Raw genomic sequence first — 24,314 nt, forward strand, 5'->3', positions numbered from 1 at the left:
GGTCTCTATTACGTTTCACTTAGCTTGTAGAGTGTTAGAGATGCTTCTTTTCCCTTTAACTCAAAACTAGTATTTTGGCCAATTTGGGATTATCCCTATTTTGCCATCTCCCAGCTCCATTATATGGAACATAAAAAAATGCTTGTTCATGTAGGAGCCAAAAGTTAATGAAACTTGCAAAACATATATACATATATATATATATATATTTAAAGGAAAAGAGTCAACAAACTGACTAGAAGTAATTTTATTTTCCCCAGGTATTCTTCAAACTTTTATCTTTATCAACTAACAGGCCAGACTTGTGGAATAACAACTCTTTCCCAGGCATTTTAGGAGACAGAATTCATCAAATAACATGGTTCTAGGATGTTTCTATCCCAGAATTCTATACGAGTCAAAGAATCATTTCAGCTCTTAATTGGAATTGAATAATTTAGACACATAGAACATAATCAAAAGAGCATGCCATTTTTTTTTCTTCCTTTGCTGAAAGTATTCCCTACTATCCTACCAACTCTGATGTTTGAAGAAAAAAGATTTCTTATTAAGGAACAGTTTAATAGATATTGAGCAGTTCTTAGCCATCAACAAATTAAACCTGCTTTACACTACATTATTTGTCAAAGACAAACTCTTACACTTTTATGATACGGAGGCAATGGCGGGTCTGTGAAGAGATGGCTCTCTTTTGTTGTGTGGTTCTGAAGAGACATATTTTCTATTTAAGTCATTAAATGGCAAAACAAGTGTTCATTCGTACTTGCTCAAGTGATGAGAACATTTGCAGGAATAGACCAGAAAATGCTGGCCCTGAAATTATAATACATTACAAAATTATTCTTAATACATTCAGGATCTATATCATATTTTTCTCCCTGAGTGTAGGTTCACAGTTTGGTAGAGATTTTAAAGAGGTAGTTAATGAGAAAAGAGGAAGCAATCTTTATGGTCCAGCACTTGGAAAAATAGGTAACTTTTTTTTTTTGCCAGTCCTGGGGCTTTCTCAAGGCTAGAGCTCTACCACTTGAGCCACAGCACCACTTCCAGCTTTTTCTATGCATGTGGTAACCAAGGAACCGAACCTGGCTCTTTGTGCGTGCTAGGCAAGCACTCTACCACTAGGTCAAACTCCCAGCCCAACGTTTCTCTCTTTTTTCTTTTTTTTTTTTTTTGGTGGGTCATGGGGCTTGAACTCTGGGCCTGGGCACTGTTCCTGAGCTATTCAGCTCAAGGCTACTGCCCTACCCTTGAGCCAAACCCCATTTCATGTTTTTTCTAGAGGTTAATTGGAGATTAGAGTCTCAGGTCCTTTTGTGCCCTGATTGGCTTTGAACCCTGATCCTCAGATCTCAGCCTCCTGAGTAGGTAGGATTACAGGTGCGAGCCACCTCGCCCGGCTATATTTGCCATTTTTATCTTCCTGCCTTTTAAAGCTGCAAATGTAGTAGAGGGAGATGATCTTATAGTTTTCTTTTGTGTGATGCTGGAGATTGTACTTGAGGCCTTACATATACAAGACAAGCATTCTCTACTGGGCTACAACTTCAGCCCCTTTTTATTATCTTCTGTGACTTTCTATTAGTATATCATTATTGCTAATCATGATAGACTACAAAATAAACTCTTCAAATTGGGCTTGTTTGATTTAGAAAAGGCTCAACCAAGTAACTTTTATTTATAGTCATTAAGAAAACTGAGCAAACTTTCCAGCACCCACAACTCTGCCTTTTCCCCCCTAACTGGTTTATTTAAATCAACTTCTTTAAGTTAATAGGCTTATTTCCTATCAACTCCGTTTGATTCTAAGGACTGGGCTTTAGATCCTGACAGCTAAGGAAGGTAGAGGGTAGGTCTGCATGAGCATTTTGATCCAGGCCTTCTTGACCTCTGGACTTAGGATGGGCTCATGGAGTACTGCTTCATTAGCTGTGTGTGACAGGAATTGCAAACTCTTTCAGGCTTGATACTAGAAGGAAGAGGCAGTTCATTTGTTGAGCAGGCATTACAGACGGTTCCTCTGCAGTTCTTACACACATTCTACAAGAAAAAGTAGAGCTTAGATGGGAACAGAAGAAGGGGACACAGGAAGCATAGGATAAATGTTTCCATGCTCCTATTTGTTTTTCTACATTTATGAGGGACTAGCCTCTCTAACTCACACTGTATCACTGTCAATGCCACCAGTGATGGGCAAGGTGTGATGATGTGAAGAATTATTTCTCCTGAATGGTAGGGGAGGGGAATTGCTTAGTCTGTCTCTGTCTCTCTTTTTTTTTCTTTTTTCTTCCCTCCTCTCTGTCTCTCGCTCCCTTCCCTCTTTTCTCCCTCCTCTCCCTTCTTTCCCTTCTCTTCCCTCTTTCTCTCTTTGTCAGTCCTGGAGCTTGAACTCAGGGCCTGGGCACTATCCCTTAGCTTCTTTTGCTCAAGGCTAGTTCTTTACCACTTAAGCCACAGCACCACTTCCAGTTTTTTCTATGTACATGGTATGGAGGAATCCAATGAGTCTGCGTGCATACTAGGCAAGCACCCTACTAGGCAAAACTGGCGGCCCAGGTTTTCTTTTTAAATGTGTAACTTAGGCTGGCTTCAAACTCCTGCCTCAGTTTTAAGGAAATGATAGGGTGCAATGTCACTTTGAAAAGTCAAAGAAGACATTCCCTCTGATGGCAATAAAATTTGTCTGCATGGCTTAGAGAAGGAAAGTGGGAATTAGGTTAGTATTTTTTACGAGTTTAAAACATTTATGAATACAGTACTAGGAAAAAAAGTGGAGCTGAAAGCTTGGAACTACTCTTCATTTGGCACTTATAATTTGGGAAGCTGGGAAATTTCCTTAAGATCACAGCACCTATTCAGTGGTGGGACTAAGACAAAGTTCACAAGATAGGGAGTTCGGCTACTTTATCACTCTACTCTTCTCCAGTACTTGGAATGGTACACACTAGACATTACGGCACTGAAATTACATACGTAGCTGAGGATTTGAAGATCTGAATTACTTTGACAGAGAAAGAACAGAGCTTGGTCCCCAGCCTACCGCTCCACTCTGCCCTCCATGCCCTTATGGCAGGGTCTATGATTCATGACAAGTGGCTGGTGGTGTAGTGGACAACCCTATGAAGAGTATGCATTTCCCATTAGTTACCTTGGTTAGGGTGCCATCTTCCTGGCATAGCTGACACTTCTGTGGCTTTTCGGAGGGCATCAGCAAATCCTAAACCACACAGTAACCAATTCAGTATCCTTTAGTGCCACAAACACAAATGCTATGTACTTTTTTAGGGGGTGGTGGGGTGGTGGTGGTGATCGGGCTTGAACTCAGGCCTAGGCACTATCCCTGAACTCTTGACTCAAGGCTAGTGTTCTAACACCTTGAACCACAGAGCCACTTCTGATTTTCTGGTGGTTATTTGGGAGACAAGAGTCTCATGGCCTTTCCTGCCCTGGCTGGCTTTGAATCATGATTCTCAGATCTCAGCTTCTTGAGTAGCTAGAAGTACTGGTGTAACCCACCAGTACCTGGTGATAATTTTTTTTTTAATTAACTGTTGTAGCTATACTTACTATTTGTAATGGAAGAAACAATTTACACATAGTCCCTGCACCTTACTACTTGCAAGTGATAATCCAATCATTACTATAAAAACTAAGCTATAAGCATAAATATGGGTTTATTTCTGAATGGAAAATCCAGGCATATAGAATTATAAAAGAAAATGCTTGCCAGGATCCAGTGGCTCATACCTGTAATCTTAGGTACTGAGGAGGCTGACACTGGAAGGACTGAGGTTCCAGGCTATCACCAAGGAAAGGATGTCTGGGTGGTGGTGTGTACCTGTCGCCACAGCTATGACAAAAAAGCTAAAATGGATGGCTTGCAGTCTAGGAGTGTGTGCAAGCAGGAAGCAAGATCCTGTCTTAAGTAACCCAAGCAGAAAAAGAGCTTGTGGCTGAGTCATCTGACATAAGTGTGGTTGCCTTGTGAGCATCATGGCCATGAGTTCAAATCCCAGTATGAGGGAAGGGGGTAATTTTTTAAATGATTCTATCCCTCTCTTCTTACTTTTGCCTTTGAGAAGGGCAAGAACATTTCTGATAGGTAACAGGAAACATAGTAGCTTGTCTTTCTCATGGTGTTACACTTTTTTTTTGTCGGTTGTGGGACTTGAACTCTGGGCCTGGACACTGTCCCTGAGCTCTTCAGCTCAAGGCTACTGCCCTACCCCTTGAGCCACAGTACCACTTCCAGTTTTCTGGTGGTTAATTGAGATTAGAGTCTCACATAGACGTTAGTCCCTGGGCTGGCTTTGAACCTTGATCCTCAGATCTCAGCCTCCTGAGTAGCTAAGATTACAGGTGTGGGCCACTGCGCCTGGATTGCTGTTAAACTGTTGTATGCACATATTTAGGAGATTAGCTTCCTTTGTTCCCTTACACAGTGCCTAGGCTGAGGACATCAACTTGTTCATTTATACACAAGGTTCAGTTACCTGTTCATCTGTAGGGAGGGAGTGCATCCTACAAAGGAAAAAGAATAGTAACAAATGTCAGTATGTGCCTTGAAGACAAAAACTCTGTCAAACAAGCAACACTGAAGTTTATATTACTGGGAACAAGGTAATTATTCATCTTGGATTTTTTTTTCTGGCCCTGGGGCTTAAACTCAGGGCCTGGTTACTGTCTTTAGCTTTCTCAAGGCTACTGTTCTACCCACTTGAACTATAGCACCACTTCTGACCTTTTCTGTGTATGTGGTATCAAGGAATCAAACCCAGGGTTTTTGCATGGTAAGCAAGCACTCTACCACTAGGCCATACTCTCAGTCCTACAATGGCTTTTTCCATCAGGCATGAGCCACCAGTGCCCAGCTGATTTTACTTGTGTAAAGAGAATTAAATTTGTAAAGAGTGGCTCTGAAAATCTCTAAACTTCAGAGCATAATACAGATAGAAGAAATACTGTCATCTATTCCCAGGGCTCAAGTCAGAACTTGACACTTAATAACTTGCAAATGACTAGGTTTTATTCTAGAACTATGCTATAATGAAAGGCACCTTAATGGCTAATTTTAGAGCATTTCTACTTCCTTCCCTCCCTCTCTTTCTTCCTTTCTTTTTTTTTCTTCTTTTTTGCCAGTCCTGGTGCTTAAATTCAGGGCCTGGGCATGTCCTTGGGCTTGCCTCAAAGCTAGTACTCTACCACTTGAACCACAGCACCAATTCTGGCTTTTTTTTTTGCCAGTCCTGGGCTTGAGCTCAGGGCCTGAGCACTGTCCTTAGACTTTTTCAAGGCTAGCACTCTACCACTTGAGCCTCAGCACCACTTCTGGCTTTTTTTCTATGTATGTGGTACCGAGGAATCGAACCTGGGTCTTCATGCATGCTAAGGCAAGCACTTTAACCACTAGGCCAAACTCCCGGCCCCCAATTCTGGCTTTTCTATGTATGTGTTACCGAGGAATCAAACCCGGGTCTTCAAGCATGCTAGGCAAGCACTAGGCCAACTCCTGGCCTTTTAGTTCCCTTTCTTATATGAGCTACAGTTTAAAAGTGCTAGGGTTTAAGGTTGGTCCTGGACTATAAACCCTCTTTTTCTCTTGATACAAGGTTTTGTTACATAGCCCAAGCTGGTCTCAAACTGGTATTACTATGTTTTTGGAAGCAAGATGAAAAAGACTTCGAACACATTTGGGCCTTGGAAGCAAGAAGGGATACATACAAAGGACCCACATAATCTGCCTAATGCTAGACTGTGTAGTTTACATCATCAATAACTAACTTTGCTCTAGACAGAGAAAATGTGACATATTACTTCATTTTGAAGGTGTCAAGCCTAGACAGAGACACATACCCAGGAGGATAACACTGCACAGTTCTCTCAAAACTCCTCTGGCATCTTTTCTTATCCCTATTGTTCCCCTCTAAAACAGACTTAATTTTAGAATAGTTTTAAGTTCACAGCAAAAGTGAATAGAAAGTACAGATAATGTTAGCTACTCAGGAAGCTAAGATCTGAGAATTGGAGCCCCAGCCAGAGCAGAAATGTTCCCATTAGACTCATCTCCAATTAACCACTCAAAAACTGGAAATGGAGCTGTAGTTCAGAGCTCAGGGCAGCACTTAAGCCTTGCGCAAGTTCAACCCCCATAATCAAAAAAGTCTCACTGGCAAATTAATGTTATAAATCAGTCTGGTCTGTATATCAAAAGCTCTCTCTTCACCAGACACTATGTTGGAAATGAATTATACAACTTGGGGGGAGGAGAGGGCTATAAGGGGAAAAACTGGGAGAAAAGGAGGGAGGGGGTGATATTTCTCAGAAAGAAATGTACACTGGGTGCAGTGATTCACACTGTAATCCTACCTACTCAGGAGTCTGTGATCTGAGGATCAAGGTTCAGCCCAGGCACAAAAGGACCTGAGACTCACCTCCAATTAACCTCTAGAAAAACAGGAAGTGGGCCCAGGATGAGTTCAAACCCTTTGACCCACCTCCCCACCCAAAAAAATTAATGTGCTCATTACCTGACTTACATAACTGTAATGCCTCTGTACATCACATTTACAATAAAAAATTTTTTCAAAAATCTCTGGGTTTCCTAAGTCTGCCCCTGAATGACTTTATAGAATGAGTTTAATTTTTTTTTTTTTTTTTTTTTTTTTGCGCCAGTCCTGGGCCTTGAGCTCAGGGCCTGAGCTTTCTCAAGGCTAGAACTCTACCACTCAAGCCACAGCACCACTTCTGGCTTTTTTTTTCTATGTATGTGGTACTGAGGATTTGAACCTGGGCCTTCGTGCATGCTAGACAAGCACTCTACCACTAGGCCAAACTCCCAGCCCCTAGAATGACTTTATGAATAGTTCATTCATAACACCTGTGGCCTTCTTCCAACGGCTTAACATTTTCCTCTTGAATTTTGTGTTTTCCATCCTGCCAAAAGAAAACAGCCTAATGTATTAATTACTCAGGATACATTATGAAATATTGCAGCTATTTTCTTGTACAACAGCTTAGTTGTTATAAAAAGCTGAATAGCTTTTTCATTAAGTAGAAGATCTTTCACATTTTCCCATCCTCTGCAATGTTATTTTCAGAGTTGATAATTTTATTTCATTTGTGAAACTCAAATAAAATTCAGAATGTAGCCTGTTTACTCAGAGAGTAAGTTCATGGTAATAGTTCTGAGAACAACTGAGGACAACATATTTCTCAAGTGAACTCTGCAATCAAGCATGACATCCAGCTGACTTCATGATTCCCTGGGCATTCAATCAAGTAGCTGCCCCAGTGTCCTGGCAACTTACATAACCTAAGCAAGTCAGGAAGTGCTCTGCTCTAAAAAACAAACATGAAGTTCTAGTGTACTTCTTCGTGGCTCTTAATTCCTGTCTGGGTAAAATGAGTTCTTTCAGTGGTGCACACAGACCTACATTTCTATCTGCTTTCAAAAGTAGACTGTTCTTAGACCACTCATGTATCAAAGAGAGGCTAACACACCTTCCTAAATGCCTGATTACAGAAAAATTCGGTATTGACTACTGAGAAGACTTCTTGGTAAAATAAAGGAAGAAAGGTGAAGATTTTAATTACACCTCTATTACCTTTCAGATACTGTTCCCTAAACAGTTCTTTGTACATTTAAAATAGTAATGGAACTAGAGGTCCACAGTAATGTGCTAAGAGGTCTCTCTTTTCAAGACTGATATTTCAGTTTCTGCTTGTTGTACCACTCTACATAATCTAGAACTAGTGGCTCATGTCTGTTAATTTTAGCTCCTCCGAAAGGTGAGATCTGAGGATTGCAGTTTGAAAAGTCAGTGAGATTCTTATAGCAACCAAAAATATTGTTAGTGTGGAATACTTTAAGTTGTAGAGTGAGTGCTAGCCTTGAATAAAAAAGCTAAGGGATATTGCTCAGGCTGAGTTGAAACCCAGGAACTAAAACAAGAAGCTCCTTTAATATTTATTTTTGTGTTAGTTTCAGAAAAAAGTATAAAGAAGCAAATTGAAAAAAATTCCTTTGAAGTGAAATTTACTGTTGGGATGATTATATGGTGCTTTTTTTTTTTTTTTTTTTTTTGGCCAGTCCTGGGTTTGAGCTCAGGGCCTGAGCACTGTCCTTGGACTTTCTCAAGGCTAGAGCTCTACCACTAGAGCCTCTGCACCATTTCCAGCTTTTTTCTATGTATGTGGTAACGAGGAATCGAACCTGCATGCCAGGCAAGCACTCTATCACCAGGCCAAACTCCTAGCCCTATATGGCATTTTTTTTTTTACATTTGAATTCTTTTTTTTTTCATATGTTTTTATTGTAATTAATAGAAGGGTTACATTGTATTATATGGCATTATTTTTAAAATTACTGACAATGTTTCACATTTACTTTGTGTATTCTCAAGGCCATAGGTATGAATGAAAACCAATGGGTCAATCAATGTAATCTCTAAAAATTGCATTAAAATAAATGAATAAGAGAATAGTAAACATTACCACCTTGTGTTCTGGCCTCTGCAATCCCTTTCCTGGGATGTTTTTGTTGATTTGTAACCTTCTTTCCTTTTCTTTTTTTAGTTCTAATTCAAGCTGGTTCCTAGGATAGGTGGGAAAGGGAAAGAATGAAAAGTCTTACTTCTTTGTTCATTATTTTCTAAAAATAGCTAAATTCTTTTGTTTTTTTTGGTTGCAGGACTCGAACTCTGGGCTTGGGTTTTGTCCCAGAGCTCGTCAGCTCAAAGCTACCACCCTACTCTTTGAGCCACAGCACCATTTCTGCTTTTCTGGTGGGTTAATTGGACATAAGAGTCTTAGACCGACTTTAGTGCCCGGGCTGGCTTTGAACCACGATCCTCAGATCTCAGCCTCCTGAGTAGTTAGGATTACAGGTGTGAGCTATTGAGACTGGCCTACTGCCTTCCTTTTTATTGCAACATTTGGAGATAGAATCTGGGATACTTTTTGCCCCAGGCTGGGCTTTGATCCAAGATTCTCCAGAAGTCTGTCTCCTGAGTAGCTAGGATTAATTACAGGCATGAACCACCATCATGGTTGGGCTGATTGTTTTGTTTTGTTTTTTTTGCCAGTTATGGGGCTTGAACTCAGGGCCTGAGCACTGTCCTTGGACTTTTCTCAAGGCTAGAGCTCTACCACTTGAGCCACGGCACCACTTCCAGCTTTTTTTCCTATGTACTGAGGAATTGAACTTGGGTCTCTGTGCATGCTAGGCAAGCACTCTACCACTAGGCCAAACTCCCAGCCTTAATTATTAATTCTTTAATCAGAAAAGATATTGACAGGATCTTGGGAATGTTGATAGAAGGGGAACTTTCTGATTCCAGCTCCAGGGAAAGGACATTGAAAAGATAGCATGGAGATGGTTGTTAAGTACTAAGGTCCCTTTGTCTAGCTATGTATTACCCATGACCACCCTGTCAGCTCAAGTTGCCCTCTGTTCACCGATGCCTGGTGAGCTCCTCCACTTCCAGCTGCAGACTGTTGATCTTGTCTCCAAAGTCCTTTTTGAAGAGCCTGTTGTCCAACTCAGCAGACTGTCGGCCTCGCTCGGCCTGTCGCAATCTGGATGTGAGCCATATGAACTTGTGATAAAAAACAAAAGCCGTGGTGGGGAGGAAGACCATGTTCACAACAGAAAATAAAATAACCCAAGGAAGAAGGTATGAAGAAAAAAAAAAAAAAGACTTCAGAAGACACAGGGGAAGGAATTATGGGAAGGAAAAAAAAAGATGACAAAGAAATTCTAGAGAAAAGTAAGATGAAGGTGAACCAGGCAGAGGAAAGCTGATTTTTCACTTTTTTTTTTTATTCTAACACTACAGTTTACAGCCATTAGATGATAAACAATAAAACATCACTTTTTTTTTTTTTAGAAAATCCATATTCAGAGCCAACCTCAGGTATGTAGTAATTGAATTTAAATTATTTTTTGTATGTTTTTATTTCCTAATATGTTTGGTACTTTATATTTCTATTTTTCACACATAATTAGAGCTTGCAAAAGGGCTAACTACCTTCTTACATGAAGCATTATAGTATTTTTTTTCTGGCCCATTTCCAAAATCACATATATTAACTCACAGTACATAATATATCAACTTGTACCCAGGCCTAAGGTTATTACACAAGGAAAAGCCTTTGTCAGAGGGCTGTCTTGTCCCTGTCCACTCTTAGCACTGGTATGACCAACTGAAAAGTACTAGGGCTCGAGAAACTCCTGACCATATCTTTGGAAGATTTCGATGGATGTTTTCTTCTAAACATCTTAACTTTGCACCTATAATTTATTATTGTTTTTGAAGGTGAAATATTTAGGGCATTATATAATGTAACTTAGAAGCATGCTAGGTGTTGTCTTTAAAGTTTTAATGATTATTCCTTCCAAATGCTCATAGAAAAGGCCACTCATCACCAAAGAGGTTGATGAAGATAATAAAGCCGTAAGAGCTATATTTATATAGGTGCAAAATTATAAGAACTAAAAGTAAGTTCAAGAGCACGGGACCTTCCATGAAGTTGGTTCTAACACATGCTCTTTGACCATGTCAATGTAAGGACCCCAAAACACACATAAAATCTACCTTACATTCTAGTTTTGTCAAGAAGATGGTAGAGAATTTCAAGAGCTGGAAGCATGGGGTTTGGTGGCCTACCTTAGCAGCTGAAATGCTGCAAATCATACTAAAATGAAAAAAACAACAAAAACCTCAAACATCTGGTCAAGACCCTTTGAGGGATTAAAGGCTTACATAAAAAACCTCTCTTGGGCTTGGAGTTTTGCCTAGTGGTAGAGTGCTTGCCTAGCATGCACGAAGACCTGGGTTCCATTCCTTGGTACCACATACATAGAAAAAAGCTGGAAGTGGTGCTGAGGCTCAAGTAGTAGAGCTCTAGCCTTGAGAAAGCCCAAGGACAGTGCTCAGGCTCTGAGCTCAAGCCCAGGACTAGCCAAAAAAACAAAAATAAAACAAAACAAAAACATCTCCCCAAATCATAGAGCATTAAAAAAGATTAAAGTATTTATAGGATTATTTACAATGTAAAGCCTAGAAACGGTTAGATCTGTGGTCACTTAGAAAATGAGGCCCTGCTGATATTGCTTGTGGATATCTACTGGGTATTTTCATTTTATACTAAATAATAATAGGAGATATGAATTTATTCATGTATTTCTTACTTTGAAATGATTTTTCTAATGACCAGTTATTAGTTTCCAAGAACCTTTAACAAATCCCAATCCAAATGAAAAGTAGGAGAAACTTTTATGTAAATGTTTGTTGGTAAGGAATGACAGGCAGGAAATCATTATTCATGTCTGAACGTTGTCCTTTTTACCCCAGTAGTAAAAGCAAACTAGATCTGAAAAATGTATAGTGCATTTATTTTCACTAGGAGTATTTTTACTAAAATTGTTATCTCTGAGCTATCTAAGTAGGAAGTGGAATTGCAGAAAAGTGGCAGAGGTAGAGATGATAAATATTAGGAGGGTTTTCTTGAGCTTCCACATTATATTCTAAGTTACCTTATTACTAACTTTATCTCTATGTACTTTAAAGAAATATAAGGATGCTAGTTTTTCTTTAAGTCATAAGGCAAAACAAAAAAACCCAAAGCAAAACTGTAAGCAATCTTGGTTGCTTAGAATTGTACTAAAAGACTATACGTATTTATCCTTGGCTTAGAAATTAAAACTACATAATGAAAGTGAAAAGGGGTACCATCCTAAGAGATACTGGACTACTTTAGAAGAGTCCAGGTTTCATATCGTAGTCACCTCTAGATTATGACACTCACTGCAATGGCAGAACAGGCTTGCTAATGCAGACATGAACAACACATACAGAATCTGATATTACTAATGACTGGGTTATAAAGACATCTTTAATATATATATACAGAGCTTTGATTCCCTAGGTTTTTTAGTTTTTATTTATCAGTGATTTTAGAAATAATTTTTAAAGGGTTTTTTTTTGTATTTAATCAGAGACTTATTCCAAATTTTCTAATGCTGGGGAGAAAATAATAATAAAAAAACCCAACCAATATTCAATTTGTTTTTTTAAAAGTCCAACAAATTCAAAGTCAATTTCTTATGACAGTTTATACAGGTTAAATGTAATAACTTTGGGTTTTTTTCCTTTTCCAATTAATTTGTGACCACAGACTTGTGAGGTGACTGACTGTAAAATGCCTAATGCTGTTTTGGGATCAGTTTATTTGCCACACTATTTAAGGTTTTTGCCTGTTTCACCAAATCTTTTTCACTAAATAAAATAAAAATGATAATGAAGTAAAAGAGGGGTGAGAAAATGGATAAATGGGAAACACAAAGATAGCAAGAGAATAAATCAGTTTAATACTCAGATAAGTCATTATTTCAATTCTTGGCTTTAAATACCAAGTCAAAAATCACTGAGAAATAATTTGATACAGTTCAAAAACACAACTTACGGACACCCAAATCATACTGCTATAGTATGAAGCCTTAAAATGATTAATATTTTCTTACCTCCCCCCAAACAATTTGTTAAATCATAAACTTCTAATTGCCTATAAGCAAGAAATTATTTAGGTAACTCTCTTACATAAATATCTTTATATATGTCATCCATACCGGATATTTTATATTCATTTATAAATAAAACATTAACTTTTAAGCTAGCATTAATATGCTCAGCTGTTAGGACCTCCCCTGTTTAGGTTGAGGACATCGAGATAAAGAAAGTTGCCCATTCACAAACATACAAAATGTATACTTTTTACAACTGAGGTAGTGTGTGACAAGTCCAGTGGTGGGGCTCTATTTCTAGCGAGGAAGAGGTATCAGAAACTTTGGGAAGAAGGGTGGCAGTTAAGCCTGTGGTAAAATTGTGAGAAAAAGAGAGTGGAAAGGGAAAGGACATTTCTAATTGGTGGAACTATCAGAAAGGAGATGGAGGGAAAAATGGAAGCATGTCCAGGGACTAATGAAAACATCCAATTCAACAGAGGGGACCAGTAGGTGTCAAAGGTGGAAACACCGAAATGCTCTTACTACGTCACATTGCATTCAGTTTTAAAAGTCTTGGCCACTTCTATTGGATGATAATGATGATTTCAGATAAAGAAACAGGGAGTCACAGAGAGAAAATGTGCTTTGGGAAGACTGAATTATAAGCACTGGTGGGAGAGAGCTTGTCATAGAAGCCAGGGAAGCCAGAGTAGAAGAATACACTAGGTATCAGTGGAAGTGAGACAATTATTCAGGAAAAAGAAGAAAGAAGAGATAGAAAAGATGTCAGAATAGGGTTAAAGGAGGGAGAAAACCCAGAATAGATCTTTGAAGGACACCTTTTAGAATTCCTACATCATGTAGTGAAGTATTTAAAGGCCTTAGTTATGAACAAGAAAACAACATAATTAGGCACACACATTTGAAAGTTTGTTCAGTCTTGGGAGCCTACTAATTTCACACATCATCAAAATTGATTAAGCTCCCATTTCTGATATTCACAATAGTCAAGATAAGCCAATACAAGCTAACAGTGCTTTAACAACATCTTAGAACAGGATAGAATTTAACTGGTTTTCTTTCTATCAACACATCTGATGTAGGCTGGAAGAGTTTCATGTTTTCTATTTGCTTACTCCTAGCTCTCTGTTCATTAAAGAAACAGCACTTTTACCTTTGTTCCAGTTGTTTAATGGTAGCAGCCATCTGATTAGTCTTCTCTTCCAAACGAGTGTTTAGTTCACTTTTCTGTTTTACTCCTAAATCTGAACTCTGTGGAAAAGATTTAAAAAACATGCTTTTAACTTAATAGTAAAGTGGGAAATTTCACAATAGAAATAAAAAAAAATGCAAATTGGTTAAAAATATTGTTATCTATATTCTTGTAATAATATTAGCTATTTGTTAGATTAGAGAGTAGATACAATGTCACAGAACAAAAGAGCTTTTGATGTGAAAAATGTTCTTAATTTTTTTTTTTTTGGTCTGTCACGGGGCTTGAATTCAGGGCCTGGGCACTGTCCCTAAGCTCTTTTGGGCTGTCTTCAAGCAGTAATCTTCAGATCTGAGCCTTCTGAGTAGCTTGGATTACCAGTGTAAGCCACCAGTGCCCAGCATTGGTCCTGACTTTTTTTTTTTCTTTTTCAATTACATTTTGTTGTTAGGGTGATGTATAGAGGGGTTACAGTTACATTTGTCAAGTAGTAGGTACATAACTTCTTGAACATTGATACCCCTTCCCATGTTTTAGTCTTGATTTTTTAAAAGATGCTAAAATATTCTGATGCGTTTTTTTCCCCCTCCATGCCAGTATTGGGTTTTGAACTCAGCCTCATTCTTTTTCTTGGCTTTCTTGCTTAATTATTTGTTTGTTTTTTGTCAGTTTGTGGGACTTGAACTCTGGGCTTGGGCATTGTCCCTGAGCTCTTTAGCTCATGGCCACTGCCCTACCCCTTGAGCCACAGTGTCATTTCTAGTTTTCTGGAGGTTAATTGGAGATAAGAATCTCATGGACTTTAGTGCCAGGGCTGGCTTTGAACCACAATCTTTAGATCTCAGCCTCCTGAGTGGCTAGGATTACAGGTGTGAGCCACTGTGCCCGGCTCTTAATTGGTTTTCTTAACATTTGAGCCACAGCTCTAGCCTAGCTTTATAGCTGGTTAATTGGAGATAGAGGCTCATGTATTTTCTACCTGGACTAGCTTTGAATTGTGATCTTACAGGTTTTAGTCTCCTCTATACCTAGGACTACAGGAATGAATACAGGAGACTGGCTCAGTAGATTTTCTTTTTGTATGTGCGTGCTATTCCTAGGGCTTGAACTCAGGGCCTAGGCACTGTTCCTGAGCTTTTTTGCTCAAGGCTATTGTTCCACTACTTCAGCCACAGCTGTACTTCTGACTTTTTATAGTGCTTAGAGATGACAATCTTGTGGGACTTTCTTCCTAGGCTGGCTTTGAACCTTGATCTTCAGATCTCAGCCTCTTGACTAGCTAGGATTACAACGGACATGTATCATCAGTACCTGATTTAATAGATTCTTAAAAAGTTGTTTATTAGCATCTGGCTTCAAAATAACATGTGACTCTTATTTATAAAACAAGAAGGGCTGGAGGGAAGCCCAAGATTTCAGAATGGCCATATATCAATTCACATTTCCTCTACCTGTAGCTTAAAGGCAAGTTCATGCTTGAGAGCCCTGAGATCATCAAGTTGCTGCCTCAGAGACACCAGAGCATCTTGCTTCTCACAGACATCTTTCTCCAGCATCTTCATAGCAAGTTCCATCTCCTGTCTCATGCTGATCTGGATCTCCAGTTCTTTTTCAACATCCTGTCCCCAAAGATAAATATATTGCTTACAGTTTTTCCTTAACTAGGTACAAACCATAAAATTTCATAGGAAAAGGCTGATCAAAACCCTCTGGTCTGAATATTCTGGCATATAAATCAGATCTAGCATATAAGTCAGAAGCCATCATTCATTTCCAAAGACAATGACAAGAATAATATATAGGATAGGTATAGTAACATTTGACCAATTACATACAAATATGAAAAACTTGCCAGGCCAAAGAACATACTTCTGGCACAGATATTAAGATAACTGGTAAGTCTCATTACAGGAATATATAAAAACTGTTTAAATATTCAGTACTGAATGAAGCAGTGAAAACTACCAAAACCAAACGCTGTTGATACATTTGAGAGCCCAAGAGATCTAGAAGGCAGTCTGTGTCACTAAGGTAACATCATCAGTGTGGCTGACTGAACGATTTGGTCCTCTTAAAGATGAAACTTTTTTCTGTCGGTCATGGGGATTGAACTCTGGGCCTGGACGCTGTCTCTGAGCTCCTCAGCTCCATGCTACCACTCTACCATGTTGAGCCACAGTGCACTTAAGGTTTTCTGGTGATTTACTGGATTTTTGTGCCCGAGCTGGCTTTGAACCACAGTCCTCAGATCTCAACCTCCTGAGTAGCAAGGATTACAGGAGTGAGCCATTGCCAACCTGGCCAAGATTAACACTGAAACATTATTCAGATAAGCAAAGACAATGACCTGAGGTTCTTTTTTATTTTTACTTTTTTGCCAGTCTCGGGGCTTTAACTCAGGGACTAAACACTATCCTTGGGCTTTCTCAAGGCTACAGCTCTACCGCTTGAGATACAGCACCACTTCTGGTCTTTTCTATGTGGTACCAAGGAATCAAACAAAGGTCTTTGTTCATGCTAGGCAAGCACTCTACCACTAGGCCAAACTCCCAGCCTGACCTAAGGTTCTTCTGTGTTCATGTTGTGGTAAGTGTATACTTTGAATCTTGCCTTCTTTTTTTTTAAAGCTTCTTTCCTTCTTAAAATTTATAGAAGAAATATAAAAAATTTAAATTTGTGTTATATTTCACTTCTTCACATGACTATCATGGTGAAAAATTACCATGCTACTTCTCACAATACTGGCATGCTTTTTTTTTTTTTAACTAGGAAACTTCTCTAGAAACATATTTTAAGATCTGTTTTACAAACAAAAGATAGTAAATATTAATTTTTTTTTTTTTGGTGGATGAAAGGGCTTGAACTTGGCCTATGCTCCCTGAGCTCTTCAGCTCAAGACTACTTCCCTACCCTTTAGCCAAGCCCCACTTTTCCTTCTAGAGGTTAATTGGAGATAAGAGTTTCAGGTCCTTTTGTTCCTGGGCTTACTTTGAACCTTGATACTCAGATCTCAGCCTCTTGAGTAGCAAGTATTACAGGCGTGAGCCACACAGCCTGGCTAAATATTAATTCTTTAGTGGACATGGTAATTAACTTGCATTTTCAGGAAACCTGAACTTCTGTTATATCTTTTTTGTAAAATTAAAACACCCGTACTAAATTGTTTCCCATGCATTTTTATATTGGTGTACTTGCATTAGTGTAATATGGGGGAGTGTTTTGTTATGATTTTTCTCATTCTTAGCAATACTACGAGTGATCCTTTTATTAGTCACAGTGTGTGCTTCAAGAAAAGTTAATATGCAAATACCACAGGATACTGATAATACCTGGACAAGTATATTCATTCTTATAAACATACATATGTGTGTGTGTTTTAATTTCTAAAAAACCACAAGAATAATGCTGGGTGATAAATTTTTTTATTTACATCTAAGATCAAGAATAAATTTAGGCCGGGCACTGGTGACTCATGCCTGTAATCCTAGCTATCAAGAGGCTGAGATCTGAGAATTGAGGTTCAAAGCCAGCCTGGGCAGGAAACTCCCTTCGTGAGACTCTTATCTCCAACCACCAGAAAACAGGAAGTGGTGCTGTGGCTTAAGGGGTAGGACAGCAGCCTTGAGCTGAAGAGCTCAGGGACAATGCCCAGGCCCAGGGTTCAAGCCCCACAACTGACTAAAAAAAAAAAAGAATAAATTTAGAAGTAAAGCATATAATAAGCATATAACTCTATATTTATGATTCTTAGTAAGGGAGGAACAGCTACCTGCCTCAAAGGGACACATTATTATTGCAGAATTATTGCAGAAATGAGGACTTTAAAACCAAGGAAATAAAGACTGGAAAATCTTAATGCTGTTGTGGACAATCAGAAAATGGATCAAGAGAAAGCATTACGGGGAATGCTGAAAAGAGCCATAAATAATTTTATAAAATTTATAAAAATGCAATCACTGTCTATCAGATGACATCTCTAAGTAGGCTAGTACCTTTCCACCTCTGAGTAGGCTAGAACCTTTCCATGTTTTCCATGAGCTACTAGAACTTAAGCAGAGTTTACCAGTCGTAATTGTGTCTCCTCCTTTAAGTGCTTTCTTGCTTCACTTAGTGCTTGTCCTTCTGTAGTTCTGTCTGGCTTAGGACCCTTGAATAGATAAAATAGTGCATTCTTCAATAAGTTAAATGGCTTAAATAATGCATATAAATAATGGATACTAAATTATTATTATTTAGTAAAGCAAACAAAAATGAATTAGAACAATAAAACAAAACAAAACTGAAGTCCAGTTTATCACTTAAGCCTGTAATCCTGGCTATTAGGAAGGCAGAGATCCTATGGGAAAGCATAATACCTGGGTGTAGTGGTACCACTTCTAAATAACAGTAACATAATGTGAAAATAATTCTTTGTATCAGAAGGCTAACTCCTGGATGCAGTAAAAAATTATTAGCACATAAAAACAGGAAATGAAATTAGACTCTACTGAGGTCTAAACACGTAAGTGGCAGTAAAACTAGAAAGTACTGAAGGGAAGAAAACATAGCCTCTCCAAACCTCTGTTATACAGGGAGGCTAGGAAGAGACCATGTGATTGATGTGTGCAAATGCCTGTGACCCTCTACAGACTCCTTATTGCTCACATACTAACATGCCCTCTCTATGAATGTTATGCATCCAGTGAAAACTTACCTTGCGATTGGATTCCAGTATGTATGAGCTTTCTTCTTTAACTCGTTCCATTTCTTCTTGCAGGGTAATGATTCTGTTGTTTGCAACAGCAAGCTGTTGATGTAAGTTTTATTTATATTTTATTCTTTTATTAACTGAGTTGGAAATTGTTTTTGATTTGTGAGGCCATCATTTTCATGTTCATTCTTTTGCCTCAGCCTTCTGTCATCATGCCTATTCATAGGATGTGAAATTTCTTTTCTATGGCTAGATGTTAACAGATGATTGTTGAGTAAGAATAGCTATTTCTTTTTAATAAAAAAGCCACTTCATGGGAATCATGTGAACCCTCATAAGACATTTCATATTAGCTACTCTAGATGCTGAGATCTGAGAAGTGTGGTTCAAAGCCAGTAAAGTCTGTGAGATTTTTTATCTCCAATTAACAAAAAAAAAACTGCAAGTGAAGCTATGGCTCAAGTTGTGGAGAGCGAGCCTTGAGCAAAAGAATCTCAGGGATAGTATATAGTTCCTGAATGCAAGTCCCAGGACTGACCTCCTTCTTAAAAAAAAAAAAAAATCTGATGGTATCTATTGGAACCATTATAATTAGAAAAAGAAAGTACAGTCTTTGAAATATGGATAATTTTAGTTAAGAATTTAACAAATCTAGCTGGGCGCAGTGGCTCATACCTGTAATCTTAGCTACTCTAGAGGCTGAGATCTGAGAATCAAGGTTCAAAGCCAGCCCGGGCACAAAAGAACCTGAGACTCTTATCTCCAAATAACCTCTAGAAAATGGGAAGTGGGGCTTAGCTCCAAGATAGGGAGGTAGCCATGAGCAGAAGAGCACAAGGACAGCACCCAGGCCCAGGAGTAGGGCGGTAGCCTTGAGCTCAAGATCTCAGGGACAGCACCCTATGACCCACAAAAAAAAGAAAGAAAGAAAGAAAGAAAGAAAGAAAGAAATAGCTGGGCGCAGTGGCAATTAACTGCTAGAAAACCGAAAGTGGTATTGTGGTTTAAGAGGTAGGGCAGTAGCCTTGAGTTGAAGAGCTCAGGGACCACACCCAGTCCCACAGTTCAAGCCTCACAACTGACAAAAAAAAAATTAAAAAAAAAAAAAGAGAGAATTTAATGAATCTGATCTATTGAAAAAAAAGATCTGTAGCTTTGTTGGTCTTGGGGACTTGAACTCAGGGCCTGGGCACTGTGCCTCAGCTCTTTTGCTCAAGGCTAATGCTCTGTCACTTTAAGCCACAGCTCCTTCCAGTTTTCTGGTGGTTAACTGGAGATTAGAGATTAGTCTCATGGACCTTCCTGCCCCAATTGGCTTTGAATGGGGATCCTCATATCTTACCCTCCTAAGTAGCTAGGACTATAGGTATGAGCCACAGTGGCCACTAACTTAGCCTTCTTTGAGGAAAGAATGTCTTTAGTAATCAGACAAAACATAAGGCTGGAAGGAGATGTATGACTCAAGTTGTTCAGAGCCAGACTTGAAGGAAGAAGTCAGGCAAGATGGCATGAAGGTCTTCAGTCTATTTTTTTTTTCCTCTTCTTGTTTCAGAGACTTTTCTAAAGGTTTTTACATTTACAATCATATCAGATGTTCAGAATAATTACGAGATTGAAAGGGGAAGTATAAGTACCCTCATATGCCAGTGAGGAAACGGGGCCTCTTAAAAGTCAAGTGACTGACTTAAGTCAGGAGCACGTGTAAATCACATGCACGTAAGCAGAGATCAGCACTTCTGCCCAGTGCTGCTTATCTGTCCCAAGGAAAAAAATAACATAAGGGGTTCTGAGCTTGCCAGTCTAGAACACATAGTACATAAATGATGCTTAAAATGTTTGTTGAAGAAATAAACAGTGAGAATCATGGCTATATGCTAATTACTTACTACAGACTTGCTCAGATAAAAATTTCACACAAAAGATACTTGATTAGCCAGGTTAATATGCCTATGTAGTCCAACTAAGAAAATGAGAGTCTAGGATAAGCCAATTGGCCTATCAGAACAAGGAGTTATATACTAAAGTAGACATCTGAAAAATCAAATCATTTCCAATATTTCACAGAAATGACTGGTTCTACTATTGCACATTGTTAAATATTTTAGTAAGAATTTTCCATATACTTACCTCTTCAGTCAGTTTAGTGTTTGCTTTTTCTAATGTGTCTACTTTTGTCTGAAGGTTGTTTACAGTAGCACTACAAAAAGAAGAAAAACCCCACTATGATCCCTTTGAAGAATAACAATATCGTATGTTTTCCTTTTTAAACACATATCATGTTTTATCATTCATTTTCTAATGTCTCTATTTCTGGGTAAACTTGTGGGCACTGAGCGTGTACAATAGGCTGCGTTGGCCTTGCACTCTACCATTTGAGACACAGTGCTACTTCCAGCCTTTTCTGTTTATGCAGCACTGAGGAATCAAACCCAGGGCTTCATGCACGCTAGGCAAGCACTCTACCAATAAGCTACATTCCCAGCCCCTGTTAGCCTTAACTTAATAATGTCTTAAGTCTTTGGTCCTAGAAATTATATTCACTATTTGTTCAACAGAATAAAAGCTGGTGTACTACAATGCAAATTTTCAGGCTTACCTATATATGACAATAACAAGTTACACAGACTGTTTACATGCACCACTAATTCTTCCAAATTATTTTACTTGTATTGTTTCAATTGTTCATTTCAACACCTAATATGTTAGGTATCTGAAGTACAGACAAAGAAATTAAGACATAGGAAAAGTACATAGTAGAGTCAGGTTTATATTTGTTAATTGTAAGAGTGTCTTTGCTTGGCTGAGAGCTTTCATTATTGTCATAATTAGTTTATGGTTCTCAGAGAAAATTGACTCAAACTGTTCTTGAATTTGTTAGCTAGAACTAAAACTACTCAAAATTTGTATTAATACTCATGTAAAAGTCTTAAATGGCATTTATAATGGAACCTATGAAAAGTCTACAATCTAAACAAGATAACTGTTAATGGATGTATTAATCATTCTTTGAAATATTCAGTAGTCTTTACAATTACAAGGACATAAAGGGCTTCAGTATTGGGGATTGAACACAGAGCTTCATGTTTGCTAGGCAACTTCTCTGCCACTTGAGCTACACCCCCAGCTATCATTAGCTTTTGAATTGCTTTCTTTAGGACAGAGGAAACTTCATGCTTTAGCGTGTTTTAAAAATATTTGGTACTCTGTAAATAGAAAGGATGATGAAGAGAGAGGGAATTAATGCTATCAATTCAATGTATTAATTGAGAAATTAAGGTAGCAAATGATATGATGAATCTAGAGTGACTATCTTGATGAATAAGTGGTAAACCACTCATGGATTTAACACATAAGACTGCCAGTTGCAACTATATGACATGTATTTTAAAATTCTTGATTGAATGTATTAATTTTGCTATAAGGACTATATAATTTCATAGTAATCTTTACTGCTTTTTACTAAAGGTCACCAAAACTGAAATCCATTTATCTAGTTTATTATCCATACTCTATGCTTGGCAAGCAGGACTTATATACCTATTTGCCAAGTGTTATCTGAATATATCCTTGTTGATCACTGTTTTACATTTCCCCTCTCCTTCAGTAAAACCCCAGTAAAAGAATATTTATTCATTCTTTACTTCAAATGTCTGTTGAGTTCTTCTACATAGTTCTTCTGGTCCAGAATTGCAGTAATCTGACCATCCCTAGATGAAAAGTCAAAGACAGAAAATAGAAATGGAGTAAATGACATAAGAAATATCATGATTTTTGAAGTCCCAACTTTTTATAAAACATGACAAGAGAACTGGGGCATTGATACACTGAGCCAGAAGATAGATTTGCTGTATGACCACTTGCACAAATCAACAAGAGACTCAAAAGTTTAAAAATAGAATAGAAGCCAGGCACTAGTGGCCTGTAATCCTAGCTACTTAGGAAATGAGACCTGAGGATTGTAGTTTGGAGCCAGCCAAGGCATGAAAGTCCATGAAACTCTTGTCTCCAATTACCCATAGGAAACCTGAAAGTAGAAACGTGGCTCAAGTAGTAGAGCACTTGCCTTGAGCAAAAAAACTCAGGCACAGCACCCAAGCGCCAGTTCAAGCTCCAGAACTTTCCTAACCTCTTCCCCCCAAATAGAATGAAATGATAAAAAAGTAAAATAGCCAAATGCAGTGGCTCATGCTTGAATCCAAGTTACTTGAGAGGTAGAGACTGGGTAGATCAGAGTTCAAGATCAACCCAAGGAAAAAGTTAGTGAGAAATCACAGCAACACAAGCTGCATATTGTGCTTCACCCTTGTAATCCCAGCATAACAGGAAGCATCAGTAGGAGAACAGTGGGACAAGACTGTCTTGGCCCAAAAATAAATAAACAAATAAATTAAATTAAAAAATAACAACTCCCAAAATGCAAAACAAAGCTAAAGCAAAAGAGGGCTGGTTTTCAAGTGGTAAACAGTTTAGCTAGCAAGGAAGAATGAGACCCTGACCAGTTTAAAACCCATACTACACACACACCCAGAAATAAAAATAAAAGTAAACGTGCATTAATAGGGCCCTCATCAGGTGGAGCGTGGTGGTACATATATGCAATCCTAGCACTTCAGAGGCTGAGGAGGATCAAGATTTTTAGGCCAGCCTTGCTAAGCTACTTGGTCTCAAGAAACCACAAAAAAACAAAATTCTGTTACAGCTACCTTAATATCTTAGGGTATAGGTAAAATGTTTTATATTTACTAACACATTTACAGATAAAATCTTCTTGTCAGGTGAACATTTCTAATATTTCTGGAAGAATAATAAAACTTATCAAAGAGACTTCTTTTGGCAAGTCTATTATGTTAATATTTACATAATTTTTCTTTTTGCCAGTCCTGGGCTTGAACTCAGAGCCTGGGCACTGTCCTTGGACACTTTTTGCTCAAGGCTGGCACTCTCCCACTTGAGCCATAGCACTACTTCCAGCTTTCTCTGTATCTGTGGTACTGAGGAATTGAATGCTGGGGAACTTCATGCATGCTAGGTGAACACTCTACCACTAGGTCACATTACTGGCCCAATATTTACATAAACTTTAAACAGTACTAAAGAAAAAGAAACAGTATCAGAGAAAAAAAAAGAAACTAAATTTATTTATACATACCCTTCACTACCTTTACTGCTGTTTCCATCCTTGAGATACATGGAAAAATCTATAACTCCAACCTAAAGAGAATTTTCAGAATTTAATATAAAACTATATACTTTTTCCAAAGTTTAATACATTGTTTCTTCCTAGGTCCTCATAATAATAATATGGAAATAAAATTACCAAGAATTTATAGTAGTTAATAATGTTTTACTGTGAATACAGTCAAGATTTGACAAGTTAAGGAAAATCAAGATTAAGTTAATAGGGTTAGGAGACCAGATCATGACTTATTATAAATAGGCTTTAAAGTTTCTTTTTCTTTACTTACTTCAGGCATTCTGATACTGAATTTATATTTACATTAGGAGTAACATATGCATAGTTTCAACCATTCCAAGATGAAAATTGCTAGCACTTGCGTCTAGTCTTTTGAACTTTCATTGCTGCATAGATGTTTATTTTCCCAAGACTATCATTTTGTGATATATTTAAAAACTTTGAATCATACTATACTATTTTTCCTGAGTAAAATGTAATGAAATCATCATGGTATTTCATACATAGGGGACAAGAAATAATCACAATGAAAGCAGGATCTTTATTTACTGAGCAATTACTCTAAGGTTCTGTTTTAAGTGAACACACTATTCCTTAATTACCCAAAATAATCTTAAATTTTTTTAAATCTACACATTAAATCAAGTGATCTAAAAGCACACACACACACACACACACACACACACACACACACACTAATTACAGTATCTTA

The 24,314-nt window shown here is 38.1% G+C and overlaps 1 protein-coding gene across 10 annotated transcripts in view; it reads right to left on the reverse strand.

The window, feature by feature from the left end:
* Positions 1-232: 232 nt before the first annotated feature.
* The window catches only part of Rufy3 (RUN and FYVE domain containing 3), a 76,568-nt gene continuing 52,486 nt past the window's right edge, over positions 233-24,314 (reverse strand). For 4 of the 10 annotated variants that reach the window (XM_090343469.1, XM_090343465.1, XM_090343466.1 and 1 more), the window contains 8 exons: positions 23,558-23,619; positions 22,050-22,115; positions 20,536-20,605; positions 18,412-18,504; positions 17,782-17,865; positions 15,170-15,337; positions 13,680-13,777; positions 9,608-12,278 (listed from right to left, as the gene is read on the reverse strand). In XM_090343469.1, the coding sequence (XP_090199595.1) occupies positions 12,206-12,278; positions 13,680-13,777; positions 15,170-15,337; positions 17,782-17,865; positions 18,412-18,504; positions 20,536-20,605; positions 22,050-22,115; positions 23,558-23,619 (714 nt within the window). In that variant the 3' untranslated portion in view covers positions 9,608-12,205. The other 6 variants (XM_090343460.1, XM_090343461.1, XM_090343463.1 and 3 more) reach the window with 4 other exon arrangements.

This window comes from Megascapheus bottae, chromosome 13 (genome assembly GCF_031878675.1).
Source record: "Megascapheus bottae isolate mThoBot1 chromosome 13, mThoBot2.hap1, whole genome shotgun sequence".
NCBI classification, from domain to species: domain Eukaryota; kingdom Metazoa; phylum Chordata; class Mammalia; order Rodentia; family Geomyidae; genus Megascapheus; species Megascapheus bottae.